Source organism: Oncorhynchus gorbuscha, linkage group LG17 (assembly GCF_021184085.1).
Source record: "Oncorhynchus gorbuscha isolate QuinsamMale2020 ecotype Even-year linkage group LG17, OgorEven_v1.0, whole genome shotgun sequence".
NCBI classification, from domain to species: Eukaryota; Metazoa; Chordata; class Actinopteri; order Salmoniformes; family Salmonidae; genus Oncorhynchus; species Oncorhynchus gorbuscha.
In genome coordinates this window covers 35,931,092-35,946,158 of record NC_060189.1, presented here as the reverse complement: position 1 = coordinate 35,946,158, position 15,067 = coordinate 35,931,092, and the positions used below count along the sequence as shown (strand labels likewise).

Below are 15,067 nucleotides of genomic sequence, written 5' to 3'. Positions count from 1 at the left end.
GGGCACAGGCAACAGCAAGAAGGTAGAAACAACAATACATCATGCAAAGCAGCCACAACAGTCAGTAAGTGTCCATGATTGAGTCTTTAAAATAAAATGAAGAGATTGAGATAGAACTGTCCAGTTTGATTGTTTGTTGGCTAAATCTCCATCTGTGACAATAACACTGTACATTTGAAGTTTAAGTCCAAGAATGTAATCAATATGACAAGGTTTCATGTATAGTAAAGACCATTTTATTTGTAGGTGTAGACTAACCGTGAAATGCTTACTTACTGGTCCTTTCCAAATAAAATGTCATTTGAAACATGCACCGTATACAGCAGGTGTAGACCACCGGGTAGCCAATAAATACTGACATGAGGACTAAATAAACAGTGAATAACAATGAAGAGTCAAAATAACATGACTATGTAGAGAGTAACACTGTTGAATCAATGTGCAAGGGTACAAGGTAATTGATGTAGCTACACTATATATACAAAAATGTGTGGACAGCCTTTCAAATGAGTGGATTTGGCTATTTCAGCCACACCTGTTGCCGACAGGTGTATAAAATCGAGCACACAGCCATGCAATTTCCATAAACAAACATTGGCAGCTGAATGACCTTACTGAAGAGCTCAGTGACATTCAACGTGGCACTGTCATAGGATGCCACCTTTCCAACAAGTCAGTGTGTAACATTTCAAAGCTGCACCGGTCAACTGTAAGTGCTGTTATTGGGAAGTGGAAACGTCTAAATAAATACAAATCCTCAGCAATCTACACAAAATAGCCCATAATGTCAAAGAAGTTCTTCAGAAATGTTTGAAAATGTATAATAATAATAATAATGAAATACCTTATTTTCATAAGTATTCAGACCCTGTGCTATGACAATCCAAATTGAGCTCAGGTGCATCCTGTTTCCATTGATCATCCTTGAGATGTTTCCGCAACTTGATTGGAGTCCACCTGTGTTAAATTCAATTGATTGGACATGATTTGGAAAGGCACACACCTGTCTATATAAGGTCCCATAGTTGACTGTGCATGTCAGAGCAAAAACCAAGGTAAGAGGTCGAAGGAATTATCAGTAGAGCACCGAGACAGGATTGTGTCGAGGCACAGATCTGGGGAAGGGTACCAAACAATTTCTGCAGCATTGAAGATCCCCAAGAACACAGTGGCTTCCATCAATCTTAAATGGAAGAAGTTTTGAAGCACCAAGACTCTTCTTACAGATGGCCTCCTGGCCAAACAGAGCAATCGGGGGAGAAGGACCTTGGTCAGGGGGGTGACCAAGAACCCGATGGTCACTCTGACAGAGCTCTAGAGTTCCTCTGTGGAGATGGGAGAGAACCTTCCAGAAGGACAACCATCTCTGCAGCACTCCAATCATGCTTTTATGGTAGAGTGGTCAGACGGAAGCCACTCCTCAGTAAAAGGCATATGACAGCCCACTTCGAGTTTCCCAAAAGGCACCTAAAGACTCGCAGATCACGAGAAACAAGATTCTCTGGTCTGATGAAAACAAGATTGAAATCTTTGGCCTGAATGACAAGTGTCACTTCTGGAGGAAACCTGACACCATCCCTATGGTGAAGCATGGTGGTGGCAGTATCATGCTGTGGGGATGTTTTTCAGCGGCAGGGCCTGGGAGACTAGTCAGGATCGAGGCAAAGATGAATGGAGCAAAGTACAGAGAGATCCTTGATGAAAACCATCTCCAGAGCACCTCAGACAGAGAGCGAAGGTTCACCTTCCAACAGGACAACAACCCAAAGCACACAGCCAAGACAATGTAGGAGTGGCATCGGGACAAGTCTCTGAATGTCCTTGAGTGGCCCAGCCAGAGCCTGGACTTGAACCCGATCAAACATCTCTGGAGAGACCTGAAAATAGCTGTGCAGCAACGCTCCCCATCCAAAATGACAGAGCTTGAGAGAATCTGCAGAGAAGAATGAGAGAAACTCCCCAAATACAGTTGTGCCAAGCTTTTGGCATCATACCCCAGAAGACTCGAGGCTGTAATCGCTGCCAAAGGTGCGTCATCAATGTACTGAGTAAAGGGTCTGAATACTTATTTAAATATGATATTAAAGTTTTTTATTTGTAATAAATTAGCAAACATTTTTTTTAACTGTTTTTGCTTTGTCATTATGGGGTATTGTGTGTAGATTGATGAAAAAAAAAACCTATTTATTCCATTTTAGAATAAGGCTGTAACCTAACAAAATGTGGAAAAAGTCAAGGGGTCTGAATTCTTTCCGAAGGCACAGTATGTAGGGGTAAAGTGACTAGGCAACAGAATAGATAAGAGACTGAGCTGTAGCAGTAGAATATGTGGAGGAGTAACAGCAGTGTGTGTGTGTGTGTGTGTGTGTTGGGGTGTAAGTGTGTGTGGGTAGAGACCAGTGTGTTTGCATAGTCAGTGCAATGAAGTTAGTTAAAAAAAGATTATAGAGTTCGACCGATTTATGATTTTTCAACACCATACCGATTATTGGAGGACCAAAAAAAGCCGATAGCGATTAATCGACCCATATGTTTTATATATACAGCATATCACAAAAGTGAGTACATCCCTCACATTTTTGTAAATATTTGAGTATATCTTTTCATGTGACAACACTGAAGAAAGGACACTTTGCTACAATGTAAAGTAGTGCGTGTACAGCTTGTACGGTATAATAGTGTAAATTTGCTGTCCCCTCAAAATAACTCGACACACAGCCATTAATGTCTAAACCGCTGGCAACAAAAGTGGGCCCAATTAGCCATTTTCCCTCCCAGGTATCATGTGACTCGTTAGTGTTACAAGGTCTCAGGTGTGAATGGGGAGCAGGTGTGTTAAATTTGGTGTCATCGCTCTCACACTCCCTCATACTGACTGGTCACTGGAAGTTCAACATGGCACCTCATGGCAAAGAACTCTCTTGAGGATCTGAAAAAAAGAATTGTTGCTCTACATAAAGTTGGCCTGGGCTATAAGAAGATTGCCAAGACCCTGAAACTGAGCTGCAGCACGGTGGCCAAGACCATACAGCGGTTTAACTGGACAGGTTCCACTCAGAACAGGCCTCGCCATGGTCGACCAAAGAAGTTGAGTGCACGTGCTCAGCGTCATATCCAGTGGTTGTCTTTGGGAAACAGACTTATGAGTGCTGCCAGCATTGCTGCAGAGGTTGAAGGGGTGGGGGGGTCAGCCTGTCAGTGCTCAGACCATATGCCGTACACTGCATCAAATTGGTCTGCATGGCTGTCGTTCCAGAAGGAAGCCTCTTCTAAAGATGATGCACAAGAAAGCCCACAAACAGTTTGCTGAAGACAAGCAGACTAAGGACATGGATTACTGGAACCATGTCCTGTGGTCTGATGAGACCAAGATACACTTATTTGGTTCAGATGGTGTCAAGCGTGTGTGGCGGCAACCAGGTGAGGATTACAAAGACAAGTGTGTCTTGCCTACAGTCATGCATGGTTGTGGGAGTATCATGGCCTGGAGCTGCATGAGTGCTGCCGGCACTGGGGAGCTACAGTTCATTGAGGGAACCATGAATGCCAAAATGTACTGTGACATACTGAAGCAGAGCATGAATACCCACACTTTGGAGACTGGGCCGCAGGGCAGTATTCCAACATGATAACGACCCCAAAAACACCTCCAAGATGACCACTGCCTTGCTAAAGAAGCTGAGGGTAAAGGTGATGGACTGGCCAAGCATGTCTCCAGACCTAAACCCTATTGAGCATCTGTGGGGCATCCTCAAACGGAAGGTGGAGGAGTGCAAGGTCTCTAACATCCACCAGCTCCGTGATGTCGTCATGGAGGAGTGGAAGAGGACTCCAGTGGCAACCTGTGAATCTCTGGTGAACTCCATGCCCAAGAGGGTTAAGGCAGTGCTGGAAAATGTGGCCACACAAAATATTGACACTTTGGGCCCAATTTGGACATTTTCACTTAGGGGTGTACTCACTTTTGTTGCCAGCGGTTTAGACATTAATGGCTGTGTGTCAAGTTATTTTGAGGGGACAGAAAATTTACACTGTTATACAAGCCGTACACTTACATTGTCAGTGTTGTCACATGAAAAGATATACTCAAATATTTACAAAAATGTGAGGGGTTTACTCACTTTTGTGATATACTGTATATATGTAAGTAATTATGACAATTACAACAATACTGAATGAACAATGAAAACATTTATTTTAACTTAATATAATACATAAAATCAATTTAGTCTCCAATAAAAAATGAAACATGTTCAATTTGGTTTAAATAATGCAAAAACACAGTGTTGGAGAAGAAAGTAAAAGTGCAAAATGTTCCATGTAAAAAAGCTAACATTTAAGTTACTTGCTCAGAACATGAGAACATATGAAAGCTGGTGGTTCCTTTTTAACATGAGTCTTCAATATTCCCAGTTAAGAAGTTTTAGTTTGTCATTATTATAGGAATTATGACGCGTCGCCTATTTCTCTTTATACCATTTGTATTTCATATAACTTTGACTATTGGATGTTCTTATATGCACTTTAGTATTGCCAGCCTAATCATGGGAGTTGATAGTCTTGAAGTCATAAACAGCGCTATGGTTCAAGCATTGCTAAGAGCTGATGGCAAACGCGGTAAAGTGCTGTTTGAATGAATGTTTACGAGCCTGCTGCTGCCTACCACCGCTCAGTCAGACTGCTATATCAAATATCAAATCATAGACTTAATTATAATATAATAAACACACAAATGCGAGCCTTTGGTCATTAATATGGTAAAATCATGAAACTATCATTTCGAAAACAAAACGTTTATTCTTTCAGTGAAATACGGAACCTTTACATATTTTATCGAACGGGTGGCAACCCGAAGTGTAAATATTGCTGTTACATTGCACAACCTTCAATGTTATGTAATAATTATGTAAAATTCTGGCAAATTAATTACGGTCTTTGTTCGGAAAAAATGGTCTTCACACAGTTTGCAACGAGCCAGGCGGCCCAAACTGCTGCATATATCCTGACTCTGCTTGCACTGTGAACGCAAGAGAAGTGACAATTTCTCTAGTTAATATTGCCTGCTAACATGCATTTCATTTAACTAAATGTGCAGGTTTTAAAAATGTATACTTCTGTGTATTGATTTTAAGAAAGGCATTGATGTTTATGGTGAGGTACATTTGTGCAACGATTGTGCTTTTTTCACGAATGCGCTTTTGTTAAATCGTCACTTGTTTGGCAAAGTTGAAGTAGGCTGTGATTTCATGACAAATTAACAGGCACCGCATTGATTATATGCAAAGTAGGACAAGCTAGTTATCCTAGTGATATCATCAACCATGTTTCGTTAACTTGTGATTATGTTAAGATTTGTTGTTTTTTACAAGTTGAGTTTAATGCTAGCTTGCAACTTACTCACAGGTCCTTTTGTGTAACAGGTGGTCAGCCTACCAAACAGTCTCCTCGTGGATTGCAATGTAACCGGCCCTCATCGGCGTCCAAAAAGGCAAATTCCCGATTGTTATGAAAACTTGAAATCGGACCTAATTAATCGGCCATGCCAATTAATCAGTCAACCTCTAAAAAGGATCAATGCAGGTAATCCGAATAGTCATTTAATTAGCTCAGGGCTGTTTCCAATTAAAATAAATCTTGGTCGACCAAGATTCGCCTGTTCTTTCAACCAATCGATTGGTAGAAACGTCAAAACGTGTATTGTTCCATATACAGACAAATCAACTATATACACTGAGCTTGTCTGATGCTTTAAGCACACTGTTGGATTACATAATTAAGACACACAAATGACGAGAGAGTGTCCGACCAGTAATTGATTTGATTGGGCCGGGCCTGGCCTGGCTCAGACTTATTAAGTGTTACAAAAAAAAGACATTGAGTGACTGTATGACTAGCACCTGTTGTCTCTCTCTCCTCTCTGCTACAGCGACCACCACAGAACATCAAAGTGTTTATCGTGCTGTCTCTGCTGCAGCGACCACCACAGAACATCAAAGTGTTTATCGCTCTGTCTGTGTTGCTTAAGCTGCAGTATAATTACAGCCATTTCTGACTGAAAAGTTTTGTTACCGTAATCCCTCATTTGTATAGGAAAAACATTCCTTATTCCCTCAACCATTGCTCTCTTTACGTGACACATTAATGCATCACATGTACGTGACCAATAAGGCCTGACCTATAGCATATCGTAATCACATCAATAAATTGGTTGTAACAAACTCCGAACACCATAAAATAGAGGCAGAGGACGTAACAAATAAATCCGAAACGAGGGAATGTTTACTGGTTTCTCATGAGGTAAAGGGGAAGTCGGATGTGTGGAATGAATTTGACTAGTTGTTGAAAATACTGGAGATCAACAAAATATGGTAAGGAGCCAACACTGCGTGCATATTATGTGTCCCAAACTGGTGCTGTTAGATTACAATATAATTTTCTAACCGTTTGGAAAAATGTAAATGACACTAAATACATTATAAGCGTACCATTATAAGCGTACCAGACAGTGGAGGCTCCTCAGAGGAGGAAAAATAGGACCAAATATAAAAATAGTGATAGATTTTTAGATAAAACTATATTAAATATATTCACATCACCAAATAATTGATTAAAACACACTGTTTTGCAATGAGGGTAGCACCATGGTGTAGCTGGAGGACAGCTAGCTTCTGTCCTCCAACATTGACTTCAATACAAACCTAGGAGGCTCACGGTTCTCACCCCTTCCATAGACTTACACAGAAATTATGACAACTTCGGGAGGACGTCCTCCAACCTATCAAAGCTCTTGCAGCATGAACTGACATGTTGTCCACTCAATCAAAGGATCAGAGAATTCATCTAGTACTGAAAGCATAAGCTACAGCGAGATAGCACTGAAGTACATAACGTGTTGAGTAGTTGACTCAAAGAGAGAGAAAGACAATAGTAAAACTTTTTTTTGATAAATTAATTTCTTCAAAAATGAAGGAGAACCAAGAGAGCTTTGTTATGTAGTATTTTCTTTTCACTTACTTAGCTAGCATTCGAATGCAGCTAATTAATTTAGCCTACTCAAACATCCGGCTCAAAAAGAGAGGGATGCTATGTTAGCTAGCTGGCTATGGCTATCCAACACCGTAACTGTACACACTGTACTGCGTGATTGTAGCTGGTTTACTAATGCGTTAGTTGAAGTAGTAATGTTGACTCTGACATTAGATAAGATGGTGACAACAATGTAGGCTGTGTGTAGTGGTTAGCGACCATCATATGAAGGTTTGGCTTGGAAATGTTTTTTTCTCCTTGTCAAAGACAGCTGGTAAGTTGTGCACTGAAGTCCACAAGCGAAGGGAAAAGGTGAAATGAGAAGGTGTTTGTATGTGGCTGCTATGAAAGTTAGCTGTGTTTGTGTGTAACCAGGGTTGTATTCATTGCGCCAATTTTGTTGAAAAACGTAATTAAATGGAAGCAAACAGAACGAGAGAGGGATAAACATACCTGAATTTGTCCAATAGACACTCTTGTTTGCAACTGTTGGACTAATGATTACACCCTAGATCAGGTAGATGCAGGCAAGAGTGCCCACGGCGGTCTTGAATGTGTCGCTGTCTGTCACCTTGATTACTCAAAATTATCTCGACCTGCGCACCTACAATGTAAACTTTCATTCATAGGCTAGGTTGTAGCAACATCATGATGGGTATAGGGAAAATTGTAGTATCATGTAGTTGCCTAAACCTATCAATGTTACATTGAACTGGTTGAATGGAATATGATTTACTGTCATCCAATATGGTGTAATAGAAAAATAAGGCCATGCTCATAAAAAAAAAGTTATCCTCCCCCATCTTAAATGGCACCGACCACCACTGGTACCAGAGAGTTTGTTGTAACGTTTTTTTTGCTAATCCTTTATTACAGCAAAGCCTAAAACCAGTCACGTTCATTCGTGAATGCAATTTCCGAAATGGAACGATTTATTTATTGTTTAAGCTAATTATTCAAGGCTCGCTTTATTTGAATTTTAAAACAAATGCTTGATTTGCATTTCAAATAAAAAATGCTGTGTGATGCTGTGTGATGATATGAACGAATGTTTGATCCAGTATCCTATATACTGTAAGTATTAAAATATAGGCTTAAGTAAGTTACGGTATTATCAGAGGCTGTTCTAACTTGTTAAAAACATTTTTAAAGCCTTTATTACAGCAAAGCAAAGATTAAAAACAGCCGAATCTGTGAAATTGTTTACTTGACAATGGAATTGGTGCTCATGGAATCAGTAGGCTATTAAACTAACACTCAAACAGGCAACAGAAGCAGGATCTGTCTTATTTCTGTAGATATACACTACCGTTCAAATGTTTGGGATCACTTAGAGATGTATGTTTTCATGGAAAACCATGACATGAAATTAGTTGCAAAATGAATAGGAAACATAGTCAAGATGTTGACAAGGTTATAAATAATTATTTTTTTATTTAAATAATAGTGTCCTTCAAACTTTGCTTTCATCAAAGAATCCTCCATTTGCAGCAATTACAGCCTTGCAGACCTTTGGCATTCTAGTTGTCAATTTGTTGAGGTAATCTGAAGAGATTTCACCCCACGCTTCCTGAAGCACCTCCCACAAGTTGTATTGGCTTGATGGGCACTTCTTACGTACCATATGGTCAAGCTGCTCCCACAACAGCTCAATAGGGTTGAGAATACCAGCTGACTGCTCCTTCCCTAAATAGTTCTTGCATAGTTTGGAGCTGTGCTTTGGGTCATTGTCCTGTTGTAGGTACCACATTTAAGGTAAGACCCAGGTGCAGACCGTGTCGAAATAGCAAAAGTTTATTATTCGAACAGGGACAGGCAAAAGGACAGGTCAAGGGCAGGCAGAGGTCAGCAATCCAGATAGGTGGGGTGAAGGTACAGGACGGCAGGCAGGCTCAGGGTCAGGTCAGGCAGAGGTCAGTAATCCAGATAGATGGGGTGAAGGTACAGGACGGCAAGTAGGCTCAGGGTCAGAGCAGACAGAGGTCAGTAATCCAGATAGGTGGGGCGAAGGTACAGGACGGCAGGCAGGCTCAGGGTCAGGTCAGGCAGAGGTCAGTAATCCAGATAGGTGGGGCGAAGGTACAGGACGGCAGGCAGGCTCAGGGTCAGGTCAGGCAGAGGTCAGTAATCCAGATAGGTGGGGCGAAGGTACAGGACGGCAGGCAGGGTCAGGTCAGGCAGAGGTCAGTAATCCAGATAGGTGGGGCGAAGGTACAGAACGGCAGGCAGGCTCAGGGTCAGGTCAGGCAGAGGTCAGTAATCCAGATAGGTGGGGCGAAGGTACAGGACGGCAGGCAGGCTCAGGGTCAGGTCAGGCAGAGGTCAGTAATCCAGATAGGTGGGGCGAAGGTACAGGACGGCAGGCAGGCTCAGGGTCAGGTCAGGCAGAGGTCAGTAATCCAGATAGATGGGGTGAAGGTACAGGACGGCAGGCAGGCTCAGGGTCAGGTCAGGCAGAGGTCAGTAATCCAGATAGGTGGGGCGAAGGTACAGGACGGCAAGCAGGGTCAGGTCAGGCAGAGGTCAGTAATCCAGATAGATGGGGTGAAGGTACAGGACGGCAGGCAGGCTCAGGGTCAGGTCAGGCAGAGGTCAGTAATCCAGATAGGTGGGGCGAAGGTACAGGACGGCAGGCAGGCTCAGGGTCAGGTCAGGCAGAGGTCAGTAATCCAGATAGATGGGGTGAAGGTACAGGACGGCAGGCAGGCTCAGGGTCAGAGCAGGCAGGAATGGTCAAAACCGGGAAACAAGAAAACACAAACTATAGCAAGGACAGGAGCAAGGGAGAAACCGCTGGTAGGCTTGACGAACAAAACCAACTGGCAACAGACAAACAGAGAACATAGGAATAAATACACAGGGGATAATGGGGAAGATGGGCAACACCTGGAGGGGGATGGAGACAATCACAACGACAGGTGAAACAGATCAAGAGGAAATTGGCTCCAATTAAGTGCCGCCCACAGGGTATGGCATGGCATTGCAAAATGGAGTGATTGCCTTCCTTCTTCAAGATCCCTTTTACCCTGTACAAATCTCCCACTTTACCACCACCAAAACACCCCCAGACCATCACATTGCCTCCACCATGCTTGACAGATGGCGTCAAGCACTCCTCCAGCATCTTTTCTTTTTTTCTGCGTCTCACAAATGTTCTTCTTTGTGATCCGAACACCTCAAACCTAGATTTGTCTGTCCATAACACTTTTTTCCAATCTTCCTCTGTCCAGTGTCTCTGTTCTTTTGCCCATCTTAATCTTTTCTTTTCATTTGCCAGTCTGAGATATGTCATTTTCTTTGCAACTCAAACTCACTTTGCAAGCATTCCAGAGTCGCTTCTTCACTGTTGACATTGAGACTGGTGTTGAGGACTTGTGAGGCGTCTGTTTCTCAAACTAGACACTCTAATGTACTTTTCCTCTTGCTCAGTTGTGCACCGGGGCCTCCCACTCCTCTTTCTATTCTGGTTAGAGCCAGTTGGCGCTGTTCTGTGAAGATAGTAGTGCACTGCATTGTACAGGATCTTCAGTTTCTTGGCAATTTCTCGATTGGAATAGCCTTCATTTCTCAGAACAAGAATAGACTGACAAGTTCCAGAAGAATGTACCTGTTTCTGGCCATTTTGAGCCTCTAATCGAACCCACAAATGCTGATGCTCCAGATACTCAACTAGTCTAAAGAAGGACAGTTTTACTGCTTCTTTAATCAGTTTTCAGCTGTGCTAACATAATTGCAAAAAGGTTGTCTAATGATCAATTAGCCTTTTAAAATGATAAACTTGGATTAGCTAACACAACGTGCCATTGGAATATAGGAGTGATGGTTGCTGATAATGGGCCTCTGTACGCCTATGTAGATATTCCATTAAAAATCAGCCGTTTCCAGCTACAATAGTTATTTACAACATTAACAATGTCTACACTGTATTTCTGATCAATTTGATGTTATTTTAATGGACAAAAAAATAGCTTTTCTTTCAAAAACAAAGACATTTCTAAGTGACCCCAAACTTTTGAACGGTAGTGTATATGGATGATTTATAAAGCCAGGCACATTTATCAGTTAGGCTGTTGATTATTAACTAAGTTTTGGTTTCCTCTCTACTCACTTTTCTTAGACAATAAGGCACAGGTTGTTTTCTAGTCTCCTCATTCTGCTGCTGCCTCCGCCGCATTGTTCTCAACACCAATATGCTGGTTAACTTTGCTATTATGCACATAGCAACATGGTCTAGGAAAAGGCGCCAATTCAAAAGCACACTGATGTGTTTCAGAACCGCGGACAGCGACCACTATCCAACGCGGGAGAAAGCGCATTTGTCATAAAATAATATTATTTTTTATTAGTGTTGCAACAATGTTCTTATGTAATATAACCATATAAAATTTCAGTAGCACTGAGCCATCCCTGCGGTCTCCACAATAGATTAGTCCACTCAGACAGGCGCGAATCAGAGAGGGGTCTTGTACACCATGATATACACAGTACCAGTTGAAAGTTTGGACACACCTACTCATTCAAGGGTTTGTCTTTATTTTGACTATTTTCTACATTGTAGAATAATAGTGAAGACATCAAAACTATGAAATAACACATATGGAATCATGTAGTAACCAAAAAGGTGTTAAACAAATCAAAATATATTTTACATTTTAGATTATTTAAAGTTGCCACCCTTTGACTTGATGGCAGCTTTGCACACTCTTGGCATTCTCTCAACTAGCTTCATGAGGAATCCTTTTCCGACAGTGTTGAAGGAGTTCCCACATATGCTGAGCACTTGCTGCTTTTCCTTCACTCTGCGGTCCAACTCATCCCAAACCATCTCAATTGGGTTGAGGTCGGGTGATTGTGGAGGCCAGGTCATCCGATATAGCACTCCATCACTCTCCTTGGTCGAATAGTCCTTCCACAGCCTGGATGTATTGAAGTTATGCTACTTCTTCCTATTGTCTGTATTTCGTTTTGCTTAATGATATATACATAATGTGAGTCATCATCAGCCTTGCTGTGGTTGTTTTATTATTGAAGTGAGCTTCATTCATTTGTTTTCTTAGGGTGTAGGCTAATAAGAGGTGATGGAAAGATTTTGCAGACAGCCTACTGGCTTAGTGTGAAGCACTCTGGAGTAGGGAGTCAGACAAAGGAATATGCCGCTTTTGTTTGAATACGAGGGAAGTAAGGAGTGGATTTTCTTGTTATCCTGGGGCTGATTTATTTCTAAGGCAGTGAGTGGAGCTCTAGAAGATTACTCACTGTATGTAGCCTTGAACCTATAGTAGCATTAGTGGATGGATCCCAAATGACACCCGTTTCCATCACATAGTGCACTTATTTTGACCATTCCATAGATCTTTGGTCCATAGACCCCCAGTCCTTAACGATTGCAAGCCTACCCATAACATGATGCAGCCACCACTGTGCTTGAAAATATGGAGAGCGGTACTCAATAATGTGTTGTATTGGATTTGTATTGGACCAAAAATGTATTGTTTTGGGGTTAGGGTTAGAATACTATAGTACAGTTTTTCAGAGGATACTACTAAATGTTTTGGCCCTACCGAACTACCCCCTATTCCTTCATCAGTTTTTAAAATAGAATTTAGCCATGAAAGCGAGCGGGGATGCAGACCCAGATCAGTCTTCTGTTATTACATTTGTACATTGGAGCAGCACACAGAGCGAGCAAAGTTGGTACATTGGCCTGATATAACCAAGAGCACAGGCCAATCTAAGTTCGCTGTCACGCTGCAGTGCCAGGAAGGAAAACCAGTTTGGCGACAGGCATGCGTGCTTTACAGTCTCGTCTCTAGCTCAAATGGTTAAGACAATATGACTGTCAATGGGATTTATCTGTTAATTCAATTATTAGAATATTACAACCTGAAACCATATAATTGTATGGAATTGATTAGAATGTATGAAATTATAATCAATAAATGTGTAGTTTTAGTCAGAATTAGGGTCAAACAATATAGCTAATGTTTGTCTTTATGGTATTTTAAAGACAGACTGTCTGAGCAAACTTCGGCGCCGACCTGACTAGAGATTTGGGAGAGAACGGGGAGTACGTCTCAAGGTCTCCCTAATCTCTGTCGGCTGGGTAGTGAGACAGTATGTGCATAGGATACCTTCTGTTAGTGTGAATGTGTGTGCGTAGCAGGACATTGTGTGCTAATGTTTGTGTGAATGTGTGTGCGTATGGATGTGTGTGTGTGAGAAGCCAGTATAAAATTAATTGTTTTGTATTCTTGACTTTAGAACGTTCCCGTGAATGACTATTGTAGACTGGGCCTCTGTCTGTTTTCATTTCAATCAGTATCTTACAAATCCTGATTTAGCAGACTGAGTAGTTTAATTGAATTGGTTTATGAACATTGAGAACATAATTCTCGTGACAATGACCCATACAACCGGAGCTACCTTATTAATAGCTGGACGCTAATTATTGGTTTGATAACAAACAACGCCGTTCAGTCATGTTATCTAGCTAGCTAGCAGCCTGGTAACTTGACATTAGATCGAGGCAAATTTCATTGGCACTGGAAGAAAGAATAGGGTCTGCTACCACGCACATGTTGATTCAGGCTTCTTCTTCTTCTTCTTTGGACTTTATATGGTGGTTGGCAACCAACTTTAAGGTGCATTACCACTACCGACTTGACTGCAGTGTGGGCCTCAGTTAATCTTTCAATCACCTACGTTGGTATATGCTCCTAAAAACCAATGAGGAGATGGCACGTGGGTATATGCTCCTAAAAACCAATGAGGAGATGGCACGTGGGTACATGCTCCTAAAAACCAATGAGGAGATGGCACGTGTGTATATGCTCCTAAAAACCAATGAGGAGATGGCACGTGGGTACATGCTCCTAAAAACCAATGAGGAGATGGCACGTGTGTATATGCTCCTAAAAACCAATGAGGAGATGGCACGTGGGTATATGCTCCTAAAAACCAATGAGGAGATGGGAGATGCAGGACTTGCAGCGTGTTAAGCATCACAAGTAGAACCAAGTTCTGTTTTAGCACCTCGTTGACGTGTGCGAGCAGTGTGGGTACAATGATTGAAATGCATGTATTTGTAAATGTATTTTGCTACACAAGTGGTGTGGTCAGCATGTAATGTAAGCCTAAACTATATAAAACAATCTCTCTTTCTGGTGCTCCTTACATTCTGTTTGGTGCCCAACATTTTTAAAGTTGGGAACCGTGTGTGTATGTGCTTGTGGGAGAGAAAATGGTATTTATGTTTATGTGAGAGGAGGAGACAGATAGTGTGTGAGGGAGGATGTGTGTTTTACAGCTTAAGAGTAAAGATGGTTTCATGCAGTGTTTTCCCCATACTGCCACAATGACATGCAAATCATTATGCGTGTACAAAACATTAGGATCACCTGCTTTCATTTAGCAAAATACCACACATTTGGTCTGTAGTTTGTGTATGAATTATTTAACAACATGGTGTAATGTAATGTGTGTTTCCATTCATTTTGTTGTGGAGATGTAATAAGCTTTGTGTTATTTATTTCTCAGGTCACATTAGAGAAGGTGCTGGGGATCACAGCATTTGGGAACCGTGCTTTGGCCTGCGACCCTCGCTCCGGACTAGTGGCCTACCCAGCTGGGTGAGTGACCGTGGTGAACACCCGTTACACACCAAAACCACACCCAACAACTGCACTTAATTTGTGGAGAAATCCACAGAAATACGTGACAATGAATGCGTAGTAGTACAGGGAATACGTTGACTGTGTATGCCTAGTCATGCACCTTGTTTAAATTCCCACATCTTGTCCTTCTGCTACTTGTTTAATCAACTTCAATGCAATGTTTGTTGTTCTTTTTTCTGTTGTCTTTCCATGTCATTTCAGCAAGCCATGACACCCACCATATCAGATTTGTTTATTTAAATTCTATAGTTAGCATTCCTAAACATTATTTTATTAAAATAACATTTTGTCTCTGGGAAATTAAGCTAATATTAATTACATTTATTGCATTTTAATTTATAGGATTCAGATAATATTCAGTAAATACA

General features: G+C 41.5%; 1 protein-coding gene across 1 annotated transcript in view; it reads left to right on the top strand.

Moving 5' to 3' along the window:
* Positions 1-15,067, top strand: part of mapkbp1 (mitogen-activated protein kinase binding protein 1) — a 74,882-nt gene that overhangs the window by 1,960 nt on the left and 57,855 nt on the right. Inside the window, exon 2 of the mRNA XM_046308151.1 lies at positions 14,563-14,654. Coding sequence (XP_046164107.1) covers positions 14,563-14,654 — 92 coding nt within the window. The remainder of the gene's footprint in view (positions 1-14,562; positions 14,655-15,067) is intronic.